At 41.5% G+C, this 19,899-nt stretch overlaps 1 protein-coding gene across 3 annotated transcripts in view; it reads left to right on the plus strand.

Annotated features, from left to right (window-relative positions):
- Positions 1–19,299, plus strand: part of SLC24A3 (solute carrier family 24 member 3) — a 207,304-nt gene extending 188,005 nt beyond the window's left edge. For all 3 annotated transcript variants that reach the window (XM_081950254.1, XM_081950255.1, XM_081950256.1), the window contains 2 exons: positions 14,395–14,460; positions 14,907–19,299. In XM_081950254.1, coding sequence (XP_081806380.1) covers positions 14,395–14,460; positions 14,907–15,056 — 216 coding nt within the window. In that variant the 3' untranslated portion in view covers positions 15,057–19,299. The remainder of the gene's footprint in view (positions 1–14,394; positions 14,461–14,906) is intronic.
- Positions 19,300–19,899: the final 600 nt, after the last annotated feature.

The following is a 19,899-nucleotide window of genomic DNA, read 5'->3' on the forward strand; positions in this document are numbered from 1 at the left end:
TATTTAGGGATAAGATTTGCTAAATGCAAAATAAAGTAAAAATCCATGTCTAATGGACAGCTTAAATTGGACTATAATAGGAACTGAAATTTATATTATAGAACTATAACAGTGATGGCAAACCTTTTTTGGCTCACATGCCAAAAGCGGGGGGAGCGCAGGGGGGTTGTGCGTGGGTATGCCACGCCCATAATGCAATGTGTCACCCCAGTGTGCATGCGCACATGACCAGCGCTCCCCCCCATTTTTTGCATGCTTTTTTCACCCTCCCCAGGCTCCAGAGCCTTTATAGGAGCCTGGGGAGAGCAAAAACAGCCTTCCCTGTCCCTCCCCCCCCGGAGGGCCTCCGGAGGGCTAAAACCGGCCCTACGAGCAAACTGAACTTCCAGTTTTCCCGTTGTACCAGTTTTATGCACTCCGGAGGCTTAAAGGAAGCTCCTGAAGCCTCTGGGGGGGGCTCCAGGGGGGCAGGGGAGGCTGTTTTCACCCTCCCCAGGCTCCTATAAAGGCTCTGGAGATCAAAGAAAGGAAGTGCTTCAATGAAAACTGACAGAGAAATCCTTTTGTCCATAGCAACCCTTTAACAATGAGCCAATTACTGAGATGGTCAGATAGCTGTTGTATGTATAACTTAAGCAACTTGGCAATTCATTTTATTTTTCTAGGTCATCATCATTGGTTTCACTTTGAGTATTCCAGATGCAATAATGGGGATCATATTACCAGATTTCAGGGCAAGCCTTCTTGTAGCAGCATTGTAATACCTATTAATATGAATATTCATTACAGTCGTTTGGCATACAATTTCATTAAGTTCATTTCAACTTTAAATTTGTTTTGTCTCTCTGCTGTATTTGTCTTTTGCTTTCAGTGACTCAAAGAACAGAGATATCATCATAGAAACAAGCAGAATAGAACAGAATAACAGAGTTGGAAGGGACCTTAGAAGTCTTCTAGCCCAACCCCCTGCTTAGGCAGGAAACCCCATACCATTTCAGACAAATGTTTGTCTAATCTCTTCTTTAAAACTTCCAGTGTTGGAGCATTCACAACTTCTGGAGGCAAGTTGTTCCACTGATTAATTGTTCTGTCAGAAAATTTCTTCTTAGTCTAGGTTGCTTCTCTCCTTGATTAGTTTCCATCCATTGCTTCTTGTCCTGCCCTCAGGTGCTTTGGACAATAGCTTGACTCCCAGGAGAGGGTACAAACAGTAGGGATATAGCAAGTTTATAGTCCAGGGGTGTCCAAACTTGGGGACTTTAAGACTTGTGGATTCAACTCCCAGAATTCCCCAGCCAGCCATGGGAGTTGAAGTCCACAAGTCTTAAAGTTCCCAAGTTTGGACACCCCTGGTATAGTCTAACCTTTGGAGTTTCATGGAAACTTAACACTCCTTAATGAGGGTAATTTGGTACCAAACTACTACTGGTGCATATTAAGTTACAGTAATGGAAACAACAATGGCAAAAACAGGTTGAACAGGAAGCATCAGGCACTTTCTTCTCAACTCTTCCCCACCCCCAACCCAAATTGCACAGAAGGAACAAATAGATAGCCACACACTTCGGACACTTCAGAGTATGCCAAAGGAGGAAAAGTTGCCAAATCCAAGAAAGGAGGTGCTGCAATGGAAGCTGGCAGGGGGAACTTTTCATCTGCAACAATAGATTTAACACTGAGGCCAATTACTGACAGAGCTGGCAGCCATCTCTTTAATGGATGAATTCAAGCATAATTGTGACAGTTATCTGTCAAGGATGTTTTAACTGTACTGATCAGGGATTAGACTTGAGGATTGAAATGGCTCCTTCCAATTTTATAATTCTACTATTTTATATACTTCCTGGAATAGGTTGGTTTTGGCTTTAGTAACAGGTCCTCATCTTGCCTGAGCCAAGTACGGCAGCAGAAATAGAAAGCAAAGAATGCTGCTCTTCCTATTTTCTTATTTTTGCTCTCCATGCAAGGGAACTGGAGTCAGCTTGTCTTGAACAGTATATTGTAAACTCGTCTTTTTATTCAGTGAAATTGTGAAGGGAATTTTCCCCCTTCCCATTCCGTGGAAGAGAAATGAAAACTCTACGGAGGAGCCCAAATCTAAAAGACTGTGCCACTATCACCCACCACCCCTCTTAAGAAGGAAAGGAGGGCTGAAGAATGCAGTGATTAGAATGCAGGCAAACACTGCTCACAACCTGGAGTTCAATTCAGATGGGGCTCAAGGTTGACTCATCCATCCATCCTTCCAAGTTCATCAAAATGAGGGTTCAGATTGTTGGGGACAATATGCAAATGATGCTTATATATTGTAAATCACTCAGAGAGTGCTGTAAAGTGTTATGGGGCAATATATAAGTCTAAGTGGTATTGCTATTGAATAACTGTTCACTTATACTGTTGGAGTGGAGAAAGGGGAGCTCTTTCCCCTCTTTGTGTAACGTTCTCAGTTGATGGCATGAGCTATACTGATAGGCTTCCTTTCCCTATGAAATGTCTGAGAGGTGATTTCCTGGTCAAACTTCAAGACGACTTACTCTGCAAATCAGCTTCCTAATGGCTGGTGCTTTCTGTATTGTTTTCTTGATACAGCTAGTGCTTTTTAATGCAATCCTTTGTCTGTTGTGAGAAGAGGAAGCAGCAATGTAGTGACAATGAAGTATGCTACAGCCAGAAGGGGGAGTTATTGGAGTACTCTGGTTCGTTTATGGGTTTTCTTCAGTTATTCTTTTGTGCATTTCCTGGTTCCTCAAAGGTCCCCCACCCATTGGAGTTTTCTCCCAGTATGGGACTTCTGGTGCATAGAAGTATATCTTGCCAACACCTTAACCAGGGATAATTAGCTTTTGTTCGCCCAGTATTTTTTGTTTCTTGAGTCATATGCCAGGAAGCTTTCCTGCCTCAAGTAATCCAATCTGCAAACACGGCTGTAATGCTGTTGTGGGCAGCTGAGTCTATAATCCAAGTACATGGAAAAGCTGCAAACTCTTCAGTTGCAACATTCCCAGTGAATTTTTACCCAGAGAAAATTCCCTAGGGAAATTTGCCTGCTTTCTTCATTAAAGAGACCCTAAGAACATATTCAGCATGAAGAAAATTGATTTCTTGGCCCTTTCATGCAGTGATCCTGCATTGGATCAGGCTGCCCTCTAAGAATATAAAAATATCCTAGATGCATTTTCTTAGTATTGTATTCTGGGAATTAAGGAGACAAGATCAAAAAACAATGACAGGCATAGCAATGCTAGATAAAAATCAAAGTCTTAAACCATGTCTTCTCTAATATATCTATGATATTTCTGTATTTTAAATTAATTTTTACACTGTTTTGCCTCTACATATTCTAGCTCTCATGTGTTTACTGCCTTTGAAGGCAAAGTAAGAAATAGTTGGTACTGATGCAATACTACTGAGCATTATTTTGATGCAGAAACATTTTATTTTAATTGCTCATTAGGCAGAGAACAACTTAGAAACTAGGAAGAAAGTCCTTCTGTTGAACGAACAAGAAATGTATTGTTAACAGGGCATGAACTTTAATCCTCAGTTATTTTGTGGTGATAGATGAATGCTTTTCTTCTTCTCTCTTTCTGTACATCTGTGAGCCCAGCTGAGCATCTAGAATCTGGAAGTCATCCCATCACCTTTAGAAGAAGATTTGTCTGCTAGAGATGCCCTGAAACAATGGCAGTTTGCCACTAAAAATATTTGGATAACCAAAAGAAAATAAAAGCAAGCCAACAAATACTAGCTAGAAATATGTCTGGAAAATAATTGTGTTTCTTGGACATTGTCCTGATATGGCTCCAGGGGGGAAAAACAGCTAATATAGGGTTGTTTAACTTTAAAGTGGATTTTTTCACCTATCTTGATGGATCATAAATATTGATCATGAAGCATGGACTCTTTTTGAAGCAGTATGTAAAATTGACACCATATAACTCTTTTTTCTTGAAGGAAAATATGAAATGCATTTACATACTCTGAATAATACTGAAATTTTTCTCTCTAACCATTTTCAATTCTAAACAGCTATAGTTTAAATATGCTGTCCCAGCAGAGTTTACTTCTAACTATGTATTATGATCCCACTGAAGTTCCAGTTAGATCATGTGTATACTGGAATAGAGCCAAGTACAAAAACATACACATCTGTTACTACTAAGGTGACTAACGGGAATCCATCTCTCTTACTGTTGGGAAATGTCTTGTTTCTGAAAACCTTTAAAGGTCCAGGGACACAAATTTGACAAAGTTGTGGCTTCTTCAGTACTGCCATGCTGCTGCTGCTGCTCTGGTCATGTGATTGTTATTTCCAACACACCCCGACAGCTTCCTATAAGGCAAAAAGCCAATGGGGAAGCCAGCAGAAAGTTGGGAGTTACTTCTGTTTTGCCCTCCTTATGGTCATTCTGTTTCTCTGTTTACATAAATGGAAATACTTCTGAAATGAGACCCAATGTGTCACAGGTTGTCTAATACTAAGAGTGCAACACTATACATTATTATTATAATGTGTCTTAAGTAAGATTGCTTTTACATAAATAGGTATAGTGTTCCACTCCTCGATGTACTCATAAGAGTCAGGGTATATATATATCAGAGGCAGGAAGAGTGAGCTGTGCCCAAGGCACTTTTTGGTGGGAAAAAAACCCTTTGCAAAAATAGTTTTAGTGTCTAGGAACCTGGTGGTGCAATGGTTAGAATGCAGTACTGTGATATTGCAGTATTTCAGGCAAACTCTGCCCACAGCCAGGAGTTCGATCCTGACTGGCTCAATGTTGACTTAGCTTTCCATCCTTTCAAGGTCAGTAAAATGAGGACCTAGATTGTTGGGGGCAATATGCTGACATTGTAAATGCCCAGAGAGTACTGTAAAGCACTATGGAATGGTATATAAGTGTAAGTGCTATTGGTATTGCTATTGCTATAGTCGTATGATCTCTAGCCTTTCTCCTAAGAGAGACAGTTCTAAGAAAAGACATGCCTGATTTTACAAGGTGGTCTGTGGCACGATATGCCTGCCTTGAATCACCTTTTCCCCTTTGAAACTTAATTGTTGCCTAACCCATTCCTTATGTATTTGTTTGTTTATTCATATTCTGCCTTTATTATTTTTACAAATAACTCAAAGCATATTTTGAACATATTCAATATACCTTCCTCCTCCTATTTTCCCCATAACAACAACAACCCTGTGAGGGTTAGGGTTACGGTTAAGGTGAGTTAGGCTGGCCCAAAGGTCAATACTTTAACCACTGCACTGAACTGACTTTAATATGCCTCTAATTCAGGGGTGTCCAAACTTGGGAACTTTAAGACTTGTGGACTTCAACTCTCAGAATTCCCCAGCCAGCTATGCTGGCTGGGGAATTCTGGGAGTTGAAGTCCACAAGTCTTAAAGTTCCCAAGTTTGGACACCCCTGCTCTAATTTAAGGTTAGGCTTCTGTATTATGATGGACTTTTTGCACGGGCTTCCCACCCACCAGAACTAATATTTACTTGCTGATATTGTCGCTTTTTAATTGAATATGCAACCAGGCATGTTTGCATTCCTCAGGACGTAACAGCATTTGTGCAGTATCCATTTGAAGTAATGAACAAAGTTGTATTATGTTATTTGAGGGGAAAAAGTAGTTTGCATACAAAATGAACTCTGGCTTAGTACAGATGTTTTCCCCATCCTCAGGATAAAGGGCATTCCCTACAGGCTCCACTCCTACTCCCCATACAATGTCTGCCAGTTTCTCAGAGCTGAAGGGAAAGGCTGGAATTTAACGTAGCCCCTCTGCTTTCCAAGAAGATCCCAGGAGGGAATCAGTCTTAAATCCTGGAAAATTCCTGGTACTGAACTGGATCAGCCCATGGTTAGACTAGGCTGCTTCCCGTTTTAACATATGGGACACTTTCCTTGAAAAAGGCGTACTTGTAATCTTTCTGCAAAGTTGATATTAACAAAGAAAATCCAATATAATCTTCAGGTGTTTGTACTATGTATCTGTTATGGAATATGACATTAAGTAATATAAGATGTATTGTAGAAGATACACTTGCAAATGACACTCACATCCTACAATGTAATTTTGTTCAGTCTGTAGCAATGCTTCTGATGCCAGGTTTAAATTGTGATTTCTTGTGACCTATTGTCAACCAACCTTTTCTTTAGATATTGCCAGATGATTGTGAAGTGTAATCTAACAAGTTTATAGTACATTGATTGACAGATTTTGTTTTATTTTTAAAAGTTATTTTTAAACATTCTTGTCCTGTCTGTGTTGTACTTATCCTATATTCTCCCAAAGGGAATGCTAATCTAATGCTAATCAAGTGTGAAATGCTGAAAATTTAGCATACTTTTCCGTATAATTACAGTTTCCAGCAGGAAATCTGGAATGCTTATGTAATGCATGCCAAATTGGCAATGGGGGAGAGGCAGTTTAGCCAAATGCAAGCTGAAGGCAACACTGTACTGTTAATCTGTATCAAATGAATCTAAATTAGCCTGAGAAAAGGCAGCATCAATCTTAATACAAGCTGAATGAAGAAGCTAGACAAATATCCATTGGAAGCAAAACAAATTAATGCAGAAGTATTTGCATAGCCTAGTTAGGAGCAGTCGCACAGAAGGTTATGCTCTACTGTGCATGCCCAAGATGGTGTCCTGTCACGTTTGAGGAGAACTTCGGGGAGATTATTTTCCTTCTCGGGGTATGCAGGGGGTACTATGCAGGGGATACCCTATCCCATCATCGGTTCCAGGTCCAGCTATGGGAACTTCCTGGCACCTCGTGGTGTACCCTTGAGCTGCTATTTCCTGCCCTGTAGCCAGAACGTTGTGAGTGAAACGGGGCGGTGGGAGGTGAATGGAGAATGGGGAGCGTTTTTCTGCTGCCGGTGTGGGTGTGGTTGTCATCGTCGTCGGGGCTCCCTACCTGGGGTTTCTGCCACCGTTGTTGCCACTGCCCATGCCGTGGTATTATCCCAGTTGCTCCCCCCTACTTATGGACGTGATAGTCTGGATTAGCGTGGGAGTGGCTGAGGTGGCTGGCATGGGCATTGATACCAGCGGAAGATGGCTTTGGTAGTTGGCGTGGGCACAGCTGGAGTGGGGGGGCTCCTGTGTTGTGCCCCCCCTGCTATCACCGCCGTTGCCTGGGCCACCGTACTGTGCCATTTGGCCATTTGGCCCCTCCCCTTGTGACGGATATGAGTGTGGCTGACATGGACGGAGCTCAGTTGATAGAGTTGTTGGAGCAGCTGCCACTGTCGCTGCTGTCCTCACCACCGCCATCATTGGCCGCTTCACCAACCCGCAATTTATCATCTGCTGCGATTTTGATATCTGACCATTACCCTTACATATTGTCTTCAACATCAACCATGGCTATGATGCACATAAGCCTCCCGCTACCCCATTGAACACTGCCGGCTGCCCCCCCTCCGTGGATATGTCATCTCCCCGTTCCATCTCCCTGTGATGTCACTCCATTTTGGTTGATGCCACACTCTCCTCTATATTATACTGCGACAGAACTTTACTCCCTTCGGGAACTCCCCCTTTCCCAGGGATGTCCTTCTTGCTTATCAAGTCACTTCCTTAATGACGGATCTTGGGATCCTGAGAGGTGGCATGTGAAGAAGAGACTTCTTAGGGGATTTTTACAGGGTTTTTAAAATCAAATTTTAAGGGGTGGGCGGGGGGAGTTTGATTCGGGTGGCTCAGACAGACTTGGGGAAGTCTGCCAGGACACAGTCCAGAGTTAACTAAGGGGTGCGGGTCGGGAGTGCTGGAAAGGGTTGGGATTCCGGGGGAGACATTAAACCATTCCATTGTGGGGGTTTGGCATCTCTACTGTATGTGGGAGGGGCAGATACAGTGGGGGCCTAGGGCCAAATTATGTCCGGAGGATGCGGATTTGCTGTTTAAGAGTGATCACGTGCTCCGACCCTCATTGTCCCTCTCACATCCCTGGGTGCTCAGGATTACAGGACCCGGCTGGTATCGCTTAACACCAGGTCCGTGGTACATAAGGCTCACCTTATTTACAACCTCATACAAGAGGGGAGAGCGGACCTGGTATGCATTACGGGGACGTGGTGGGGCCATGAGGGAAATGTTCCCCTCATTGAATTATGCCCACCAGGCTTCCGGGTGTTTCACCAGCCGAGGACCCAGGGCAGGGGTGGTGGTGGTGGTGGTGGTGGTTATTAGGGAAAGTCTTGGACCTCAGGAGGTCACTGTGCCTCAGATAGGCAGGTGTGAGTCCCTTTTTGTGAAGTGGGACCTTGGAGTCCAGGTGGGCCTTTTTGTTACGTACCTGTCTCCCTGCTACGTTTCATCGGCCCAGCCAGAGCTGCTAAATGTATTATCCGGATTGGCGGTTGATTTCCCCAGGCTTATGGTCCTGGGGGATTTCAATCTGCCTTCCATTGGCGAGACATCCGAGTCAGCTCAGGAGTTCATGGCTTCCATGACGGCTATGGACCTAACTCAGTTAATTCAAGACCTCACTCATAACGGGGGACACACGCTCTACCTGATTTTTGTCTCTGGACAGTGGATAAGATCTAGATTTAGGGGATATTTCTATCCAACCCTTGTCATGGTTGGATCATTTCCTCCTTAGGCTTGACTTCCATACTGGCATCTCTCACTGCAGGTAGGCGGAACCGTTTAGATGCTTCCACCCCAGGCGCCTGATGGACCCTGAAAGATTCCTGATGGAGCTTGGGACTTTTCCTGAATCCCTTGCTCACAGTTCAACCGAAGCCCTAGCGGAAGCCTGGGATAGGGCAGCCACTGGGGCCTTGGATCACGTTGTCCATTTGCGGCCTCTGACCCAGTGCCGATCCCAGGTAGCTCCCTGGTTTACTGAGGAGCTCCAGGAGATGAAACCCCAGAAAAGAGGCCTAAAGAGTGATTGGAGGGCCAGCCGGTCCAAATCTGACCGAACGCTAGTAAGAATTCATATTAAATCTACTTAGTGGCGATAAAAGCAGCAAAACAGCAATATTTTCCCGCTCTTATCGCGTCTGCAGATAACTGCCCAGCCGTCCTGTTTAGGGTGACCCGCTCCTTACTTAATCAAGGAACTTGCAGGGTAGGGCTGAGGAATTTGTTCAGTATCTGCAAGATAAAATCGCTCAGATTTGGACAGGCTTGGACTCTGGGTAGATTCAGGCGAGTCGACAGGGCCGAAGCTTGTGGAAACTATCTGGGATGAGTTTGACCCTGTGACTCCCGAGGGCATGGACAGGCTTATGGGGAGACTCAGTGCTGCCACTTATGTGCTGGACCCGTGTCCCTCTTGGTTAGTTTTGGCTTCCCGGGAGGTGACACAAGGTTGGCTCCAGGCGATTACCAACACTTCATTGAGAGAGGGGTTCTTTCCCACCGTCTTGAAGGAGGTGGTGGTGAGGCCCCTCCTTAAGAAGCCTTCCCTGGACCCAGCCTCTTTAGCCAACTATCGTCCGGTCTCCAACCTTCGCTTCATAGCGGTTATTGAAAGCATGGTAGCATGTCAGCTTCCCCAGTACCCGGACAAAGCTGCCTATCTGGATCCATTTCAGTCGGGTTTCAGGCTCAGGTACAGCATGGAGACGGCATTGGTTGCGTTGGTTGATGATCTCTGGTGGGCCTGGGACAGGGGTTGTTCCTCTGTCCTGGTCCTATTAGACCTCTCGGCTGCTTTTGATACCATCGACCATGGTATCCTACTGCGACGACTCGGGAGGTTGGGAGTGGTTCTCCTCCTATCTGTTGGATCGATCGCAGTTCGTGTTGACTGGAGGGCAGAGATCGACCCCGAGGCGGCTCACTTGTGGGGTGCCCCAGGGGTCAGTTAACTCACCCCTCCTGTTCAACATATACATGAAACCGCTGGGCAAGAGCATCTGTGGTTTTGGGGTACGGTATCATCAATATGCTGATGATACCCAACTTTTCATCTCTACCCCAAACCACCCAAACGATGCCCTCGACGTGATGTTCCAATGCCTGTACGGACCTGGATAGGGACGAACAGGCTCAAGCTCAATCCCTCCAAGACTGAGTGGCTGTGGTTCCCATCATCCCGATTTGTGCATCTTTGATGATAGGGAGAGAAATTTTAGCCCCCCTCAGAGAGGCCCGCAATCTGGGAGTCCTCCTGGATACACGGCTTAGTTTAGAACACCTGACGGCTGTGACCAGGGGGGCCTTTTACCAGGTTCGCCTGGTACGCCAGTTGTGCCCCTTCCTGGATTGGGATGCCCTGTACATAGTCACTCACTCCTTTCTCGCCTGGACTATGGTAACGCTCTCTACATGGGGCTGCCCTTGAAGAGCACCCAGAGGCTTCAGCTGGTCCAGAATGCGGCCGCGTGGGTTGTCATGGGGGTACCTAGGTGCTCCCATGTTACACCCCTTTTAGGCGGCCTGCACTGATTGCCGGTTGTTTTCCGGGTGTGATTCAAGGTGTTAATTATGATCTTTAAATCACTCCATGGCTTAGGCCCAGGGTACTTGCGAGATCACCTACTGCCACCAGTAGCCTCCCACCGTCCAGTATGATCCCACAGAGTTGGCCTCCTCAGGATGCCATCGCCCAAGCAGTGTCAGCTGGCGACCCCCAGGGGTAGAGCTTTCTCTGTGGGAGTGCCTTCCCTTTGGAATGAGCTGCCCCCGGAGCTTCGCATAATTTCCGACTTCCGGTCCTTCCGGTGCACCCTAAAAAGTTGGCTTTTCCAGCAAGCCGGCCTGGCCTAAATAAAATAAATTATTAATTTTAATTGTTAATTTTAGTTTAATTTCTAAATCTCATTGTAAATGTCTATTGGGTTTTTTGGATATTCTATTTAATCTTTATTTTAACTTTTGTAATATGTGTTTTTATGTTGTATGCCACCCTGAGTCCTGGGCGGCATATAAGTCCAATAAACCTAAACCTAAACCTATGCAGCCAAAGTGAATGAACTGGTAGATAGATGTATCTAGATGTTCTATATGAGGTTGGTAATGATTACCCTATGTTCATACATGGCATCTTAAGTAGAATAGAATAGAATAGAATAGAATAGAATAGAATAGAATAGAATAGAATAGAAGTTACAGAGTTATAGAAACCCTATACCATTTTAGACAAATTGTTGTCCAACATCTTCTTAAAGAGGTCCAATGTTGGGGCATTCACAACTTCTGGAGGCAAGCTGTTCCACTGATTAATTGTTCTAACTGTCAGGAAATTTCTCCTCAGTTCTAAGTTGCTTCTCGCCTTGATTAGTTTCCACCCATTGCTTCTTGTTCTACCCTCAGATGCCTTGGAAAATACTTTAACTCCTTCTTCTTTGTGGCAATCCCTGAGATATTGGAATACTGCTATCATGTCTCCCCTAGTCCTTCTTTCTATTAAACTAGACATACCCAGTTCCTGCAACCGTTCTTCATATGTTTTTCATACATGGTACCTTATTTCTGGTTTGTTTCCTCTTTTATCCATGAGTTGGTTATGCCATGTTTGTAAAATTCTTTCATATTTTTCTCATCCAACTTCTCCTCAAAAGCAGCATAGTCTTCCCATTTCCAATGTTTTTTTCAGAACAATTATGGAAAGTAATCTGGGTTCAGAAATACAGGTAGTCCTCAACTTGCGACCACAATTGAGCCCAAAATTTATGTTGCTAAGTGACACATTTGCTAAGTGAATATTTCCCCATTTTATGACCTTTCTTGCCACAATTGTTAAGTGAATAACTAGTGCAGTGGCTAAGTTGGTGACACGATTGTTAAATGAATCTGGCTTCCCTATTGACTTCAGAAGGTCACAAAAGGGAATCACGTGACCCTGGCACACTGCGACCATCATAAATATGAGTCAGTTGCCAAGCATCCAAATTTTCATTCCATAACCACTGGGATGCTTCTATGGTCATAAGTCTGAAAAATGGTCATAACTCACTTTTTTCAGTGGCATTGTAACTTTGAACGGTCACTAAACGAGCTGTTGTAAGTCGAGAACTACCTGTAGCAAGTGGCTAAAAGCCATGCAGTGAATTTCCATGACTGGACTAAACTCTTCCCAAATCTAGTCCACTCCTTAAGCATACCTGTCAACATATCAGATGATCATATAGAAACAAAAACAGTGTGTGCCACACAGAGTGCACCAACCACAAAGGTTATATATTTATGCTTATTCATCTTCCCCCATGTGCATTCTGGCTTCTAAACCTTAAAGTGGGAAGTCAAGCAAAGCAACATACATGCAACTGAAAAAGAGTTTTCCATTTCAGCCAATAGAAACCAGTGGTGGGTTGCAGGTGTTACGCCCTAGTATGGGCGTACCGGTGCCTGCCGGGAGCATTGGCTACCATTCCGATATGGTGCTCCGGAGGGTCCACCTGCCCGCTCTCATTCTTTACCTGTATTTGAAGGAAATGGGCCATCTGCGCACACGTGCACAGCGTAGGGCACCTGCGCAATGCTCCGCCGAGCAGTTGGAGCATCACGGAGGCATTGCGGAGAATCACAGGAGGTAAGGACACGTGTGTGTGCTGTGCATGTGCACGCTGTGCATGTTCATGTGGTAGCCACCGGGCCCCGTTGCACCGTACCGGTTGCACCAGGATCCAGAACCCACCACTGATAGAAACATAAAATTATAGAAAAGTAAGTCCTTGACTTATGGTCACAATTGAACTGGAAAGCTTGCCATTAAATGGTATAGTTTTTAAGTGAGGCATCCTATAACTGCATCCAATTTTACAACCTTTTTTGACACCATTGTTAAGCAAATCACCCATGTTGTTAAGCAAGACACGACTGTGACTTGTAACCAATCTCCTGCCAGCTTCCTCGTTGACTTTGCTTGTCCGAAGCTGTCTGGGAAGGTCACAAATGGCATCCACATGACTGCAGGATGCTGCAATTGTCATAAGTGCGAGCCAATTGCCAAAGGCTAAGATTACAATCACATAATCACAGGGATGGTGTGATGATTCCAAGGGTTAGGACTGGACATAAGTCGTTTTTTCAATGTCATTGTAACTTCAAATTGTCACTAAATGAATGGTCATTAAGCAAGGTATTGAGTAATGATAGCTAGCTACCGGTATCTTTTAATTTGTCATTTGCTGCACTATAGAAAATTATTCTATAGCAAGAAAAAAACCCTGAAGCTGCAGGTTAGCATCCATTTCTTTAAGCCACTGAATTGGATAGATTGGACACATTTGACATGATGTTAAGCTCTTTGGACTTTCTTTTTCTGCCCTGTCTTATATCATGAATCCCATCATGAGATAATGAGAAGTCAAAGGTTCACAAGCTTCAGATAAGGTTTAAATTTCCTTTTCTGACTGACTTTATCATTCTCTCCTCAGGCAAATATGAGGAATTGAATGTCCTTTCAGAATTAGTTTTTTTTTACAGATTTCTCTTTTGGCAAAATACAACAAAGATAAAATGCAACTGCTCCATGTAAGAACAGCTGTTGCCTTCAGCACTTAAATCACAGAAGAAAAGACCTAAACTGAAGCGAGAGACATCTTAAAAAATAGTACTCTGTTCTGTATAAGAGCAACTCTTGCCTTTAGCAATTAAGCAGTCTTTGAACTTGACAGACTGTTTTAGAGAAAAGCCCTCGATTTCATTATTTCTGCAAATACTACTAAAATCCCAGAACACACTGTGCTTTCTGGTACTTCATGTCTAAGCAATTTCAAATATGTCTTTGTAAGTGCTAGCCAGAGCAATACACACATTAGTCACCCATACTTTATTCACACAATGCGAGCTTTACTAAATAGTTCAGACAGGAAGCACAACCAACTTACTTTACTGAATAATTATAGAATCTTGCAAGTCTGAAAGTACATCTCTCCCCTTTTGTCTTTTCAGCCCAGGAAACTAGGGAGTGTCAAGTGCTTGATGACAAGTGCCAGATTAACAGGATAGTGAATATCTCCAGTTATTCCTACAATGCAGAAGATTAGTGGAAAACTTTTCTAGCTCTATTGAATGGAGGAATGGAGGGAGACACGTGTGAAAAATTGGCTAGGTTAGGTGGATTTTTTAGGAGCCATTAGCCACAATTAGCCATCCATGTCTTATGAATCTCAGACTACCAAACTATGGAGAAAGACCATCACCATTGTTCTGTATAATTATGAACTTCTCATTGGCCAGGGTCTTTTGGAAAGAAGGAACAGCAATAGATGACGGGCTGATCCTGGTGGCAGGGTCCAGCCATACTCCAAATGCAGTATTCTGTTTGATCCTAAAGATGTGGCATTACAGACCTGCTTAATACTGTATAAAGTTCTGACAGCCAGTTTCCTTTTACATAGAAATTATAACTGCAGTTCATTGGAAATAATGTGAATAATAGAATTCTTAACATATGCTACTAATTTTTCAGATTCGATTGAATAGCCGTGGACTTATCTATTCTGTGGGCTTGCTGCTGGCTTCAGTTTTTGTCACAGTAAGTATATCATTCTTTATATTTTAAAAAAGGAATTGTAGGCATATTGGCCATGAAGTGGGGGTGGGGGAATCTAAACTCCACAGATGTAATACCTGTGGCTGATCTTCAAACTGTATCAGTACCAGTTCCCATGTTTAGATGGAAAGCAAAGGAGCATTCAGACCTGCAAATTGGATCTTATCTTATTCAGTACCAAGGATGAAACTGAACAGTTTCTTAAGTCAGTGTGGTTGAGAAACATAATATGCCATATAATAAATCTGTTGGATTATTCTCATAAGGATCTCTTTGTCAAGGAACTTAGGCCAGATTGTTGCTCTTGGAAGAGGAAATGCTGCTGATTTATAAGAAGGATTAATGGAGAGAAGATTATTCACGTTGGTTCATAGATATGGGGGAGCTCTAGATTTATATAGAAGTAATGCCTTTCTTTCTATTTCTAGGTGTTTGGAGTTCATTTGAACAAGTGGAAGTTAGATAAGAAGCTGGGGGTTGTGTGCCTTTCCCTCTATGGAATCTTCTTGTGTTTCTCCATCATGACAGAATTTAATGTCTTCACTTTTGTAAATTTGCCTATGTGCAGAGATCATTGATCTTATGGACAGTCTGTTGAGATGCAACTTCCATCTGTACCAGTGCAATATGAAAATGGTTGGCATTTCCAAGCAGTATGAGGTCCCCTATGAAGGCTGTGAAGCTCAGTGGGGCCTCTTCTTATCTTGGCTTAGTCTCTTTCTAAGCCATATTTTCACACATACAAACGCTCACTTGGAAACCACCTATATTGATGCGAAGATTTACAAATTCAGAGAGTCTGATGGGCTAACTAACTTTTACCTGGCTCTGAGCCAGAGAAACTGAACTATTACAGTTTTTTTAAGTTATTTGATGGAAGACTAAGTTATGAATTAAGACTATAGCTAAGATACAAAGAAGAGTATACATTGCATTGACTGCTTTTGGAGAAAAACGAAAGGAATTTATTTTATTCTTCTTTCCTAAGAAAGTTTCCTTGCAGCTTATCTACTTTGCAGAATATTACATCTCATTGGATGATTCCGATGTCATAAACAGCGCTGTGAGAGCTAAATTCCAGGTACTTATTAACAAGAATGGACCTGTACTTTTCAGAAGTAGTACACAATGACTTCCTTATGGAAAGTAATGTATCCCAGGCAGAGATTTGGGAGGAATCTTAACTGAATTCAGACTGTAGAGATGAACCTTGCTGCCATTTTATTCTTAACAGCAGAATGTGATCACTAGGTTGTTTAGAATATTTCCAAGCAATAGTTTTATGCCTATTGGCCCCGGCAGACTCATGAGATGAAGTCCTGGTTTTTAACTTGATTATTGCCAAGAAAACTACATGGATATATCCATGAAGTCACCAGGAGCCAAATGTGACTCAAAGGAGATTTAATACTTTTTCCCCCTTTTAATTTAAAATACAATGCCTGGACTAATCTGTTATGGGTTCTCAATGTTTATTGAGACTATTTCTTTAGCACTTTTAGATTGAAAAGTACTTTATGCCCCCCCCTCCCTTTCCTCTTTATCCTGGCAAAAGTTTGTTAAGGTAAGCACTAATAATATTCCTGTGTCTTTAAAAAAGAGTGCAGTTGAAAAAGTCTGTATCCCCGCACATATCAACTTCAGGACTATGTTAAGATTTGAACCAAAATTGTTTTGATACAAAACAAAAATCAGATATTTGGATCATCAGACCATCTATTAATGTATGGAGACTGGAGAAGAGGAAATGGATGTAAAGGGACAATATTAGTTGAGAAGGCAATATAAGTACATAGCACATGTTTTAAAATAATTAGTTGAAGACACTGGTTTGTAAAAAGCATATTTTGCACATATGTTATTGCTGATGTTATTTGCCATTCTGCGAAGGATACACTGGACCTGGTGGGCATATTATTGTTTTCCTTTTGTATCCCACTGGGTGGTTTGCTTATGCAAATCCTATTTTAGGAAACTTTGTTGGTGGATTCTTCCTGCTACTTACCACAAAATTGCATAGCACTTATTTTTAATTTTCTTGAACCTTGAACAGAGAGGATTAGATTTTGACAAACTGAGAAAGCTATGATAAAGTCCCCATTCAGTGTTCCATTGACTCTGCTGTCTTTAATGTGATTTGCTCTATTTACTCTGGAAATCCTGAAGACACCTCAGCTTCCATGTAGACCTCATCCATCCCCATTACATTTTCAGTGATAAGAACAGCATTCCTGACTGTCCCAGTGACATTTAGGCCTGAACTGTCCTGTTTTGTTTTATTTGGTATGTATGCCTTGTTTTACTCTGTTTTTATAAGAAGGGATCTTTACCTAGGGAAGTATGCCAAGAAAATTTTATCTACATAACCCACAAAGGTCATTCTTAACAGAAAAACATCAAGCTGACGCCTGGGTGTAAACACACCTTTCAATCTACCCAACAATTTATACTTTAGTGTATCCTTATTTCAAATGAGTTTCTTTTTGGGACCAATAGTATGAAATAAAATGTCATGATCTGCAGTCTCCCTTCATCATAGCACCTTGCTTTTTCTTATGACTTCCATAGTTGAAAATCCCCTCAATCTAGTTAGTGTCATCCACATACGTGGCTAATTTATGGCCAGCCAGATAGAATAAATGTATTAATACAATTTAGTTTAACCATTAAAAAGTTTGCTCTTTCTGCACCTCTCCCTCACACATACATATGAACATAATTTGGCAATTGCTCCCTTGTGCTCATTTTTAGTGTTTTCAATCCTACGTCAGACAAATGCAATAAAATTGTCAGAACTTATGTTCTTACACTAATTTAATGTTCCAATGTATTCTGAGGGACTATAGCAGCATTCTGGATTTTCTATCTCTTTGTTAATTAACTAGTAACCATCTAGCATGGCAAGAGCCATTTTGATGTATTGTTGAATGCATAGGACTAGAAGTCAATGGGTAGGTGATGGGTTCTGGTCATTTCTTAGGCACAGAAGCCAGCCAGTGATCTAGGGCCATTCATTCTCTCTCAGCCCCAGGAAGAGGGTAATGAGAAACCACTTTAAAAATGTCAGGGGGGGAAACTTCAAAAAAGTGTTTTTATACATTGTAGACAAATTATGACTTTTAATCTAGGGCAATCAATCATTTCACATAGGGATATAACACGATTTTAAGCTTTAAATTCAAAATAAACTCTTACAAAGGAATGAAATGCAGAAATAAATAGTGTCAATGACTGTCTTTTCAGAGATTTTTGTCCACCATTATAGATTTTTTTTCATTAAAGATTGCTAAATATGCTCTTATGAAATCTTAGGATTCTTATAATACTTTTACCATCCACCATGCCTTCTTCATTCTGTTTTTAATTAAATAATTATGGTTGCTCAGTATATTTCCTTTGATCAAACCATTTTAGCATCCAGAAATTTTAACATTCATTATCATCACTTCCTTTTGGTTGTATAATAGATTGTATGTAGAAATCCATTTCACATCATCCATATGATTAGGATAGGTTGTTCCCATTGTCAACACAACACAATTTATTGGTGAGACTTATATGGCTTCAGTCTTGACCAGCTCTAAATGACCCCTCTTGGAATTTTCTATAGCTCCCCACTCCCTCAAAACATAGAAAAACTGTTTTCAAAACAAAATGGAACAGAATAAATGAAGAGCCTGGAATCTCACATACATAATACTTTGGAAGTAAAAATAGTTTGTGGTCTTGCGCAGTATGGCTACTAAAAATCTGGGCAGTGCACAGTGACATGTTGCTGACATACAATTCTTCATTTTGCATCACTGTCTTTATGGAATTGAATAATTCCAGTCTAAATTTCTATCTTTGTATAAATGGAACACATGTTCATCTCTGCAACTATCCCCTCAACTCAATAACAATAACAGACTACTTGGAGAACAGAATAATATTTAAAGACAAATGTTAAATTGAGTTTTTACCCTAATGCTAACAATAGGTAAAAAGGCTGGTAGGTATTGCCTATTCTCCTGTTCCCAGGTCCTAACACTACATATGGCCCCTGGCTGCCACCCTGATCTTTTCAGCACTTTCCCTTCACTCTCAGCCACATAGCACATCCCAACTTCTTTATTTTAAAGTTAAACAATGAAATAATCTCCCCACCTAAGTTGAGAACAGTTTTATTTCATTTACCAATTCAGTTTTCGATTTAATACCAACTTCCCTAGGGGGAAAAAAAAGATTGTGTTAGTTTCCCTTTAAACCTTTCACCTAAAAGAAGTAAAAACAGCTGTTTTTTTTCTCTATGTAAATTTATTAGCAACCTATAATAAAAACATATTAGCCACTAGTACTTCTTTCTTTGCCTTCATTATTTAGTAAGGAACTTAATAAAAATATTAAGGCATTTTTGAGGGTCATGTTGGAGATGATATCAATTTATGTGGCAATGTAATATTTAAAAAATATAAAGCAATAAAAGATGGGACTAGAAGATACTGTTTAAAACGTAGTTTTAATTAGTTCAGGCTTTTTCATCATAAAAGTGAAAATGTTACAGTTTGCAAATAGCGACTCTGCTCCAAGTTAAGTGACATGTTTATTTTATTTTTTTATACATAAAATAAGTAGAATCATAACATTTTCATTTTAAAATGTGTTTCTTTTTGCTGTAGGTTTAAAGTATATGTTGTATGTTGCAAATTGATCATATCTTATTTTAGGCATTGATGTTTTGCAAGAATAGTGTAAACTGTTTTGTTTTGTATAAACATGATAAAATAATTTTTCCAGAGCACACTGGATTCAATAAAATCTGCCTCCTGGCATCTAAGATGCTATCCCCCTTGATCTGTTTTCCAGTACCTGCCCTCTTCTTCTTTTGTTCGAGGATGTGATAGTTGATGGTATCAAAGGCTGATGAGCTGTGCAAGAGAAATACTAGGAGCACATGTCCTTTGGGGATCCCAATATAGATCTTGCACCAAAATAATTGATCTCTATCCCATTTCCCAGCTGTGTTGCAATAGGTCCAGATTAATTGAACTGAATAAGTGTTCTCTAAGTAAATTAAAATTAAATTTAGTGCTTTTATGCCAGTAAAAATTTTGGAGTGGGAAAGAAATTAAGAATGAGGCCTAAAGCAATTGGCCCACAATTCATTTACTCCTACCTGCAGCAATAGCAGCAGCCCAGAAGTGTCACATCCTGAAGCCAGGGCCAAAGACAATCTTTGTCCTAACCCCAGGGTCCTTGATAACAAGCAGTTTCAAGTGGCTTTCCCCTCCTTGAATCATAATTATATATAAGACCATGCAGTAATGGTTATGACAACTCATATGATGTTTCATATTAATTGATGGATAAAAAGAAATCCTGTGGCCCCGCCCCCAATATTAAGTAAGGAGAAGGAAAAGATGTAAAGCCTCCCTGCTTGCA

This window comes from Natrix helvetica (assembly GCF_964273705.1).
Source record: "Natrix helvetica genome assembly, chromosome: 4".
NCBI lineage: Eukaryota > Metazoa > Chordata > Lepidosauria > Squamata > Natricidae > Natrix > Natrix helvetica.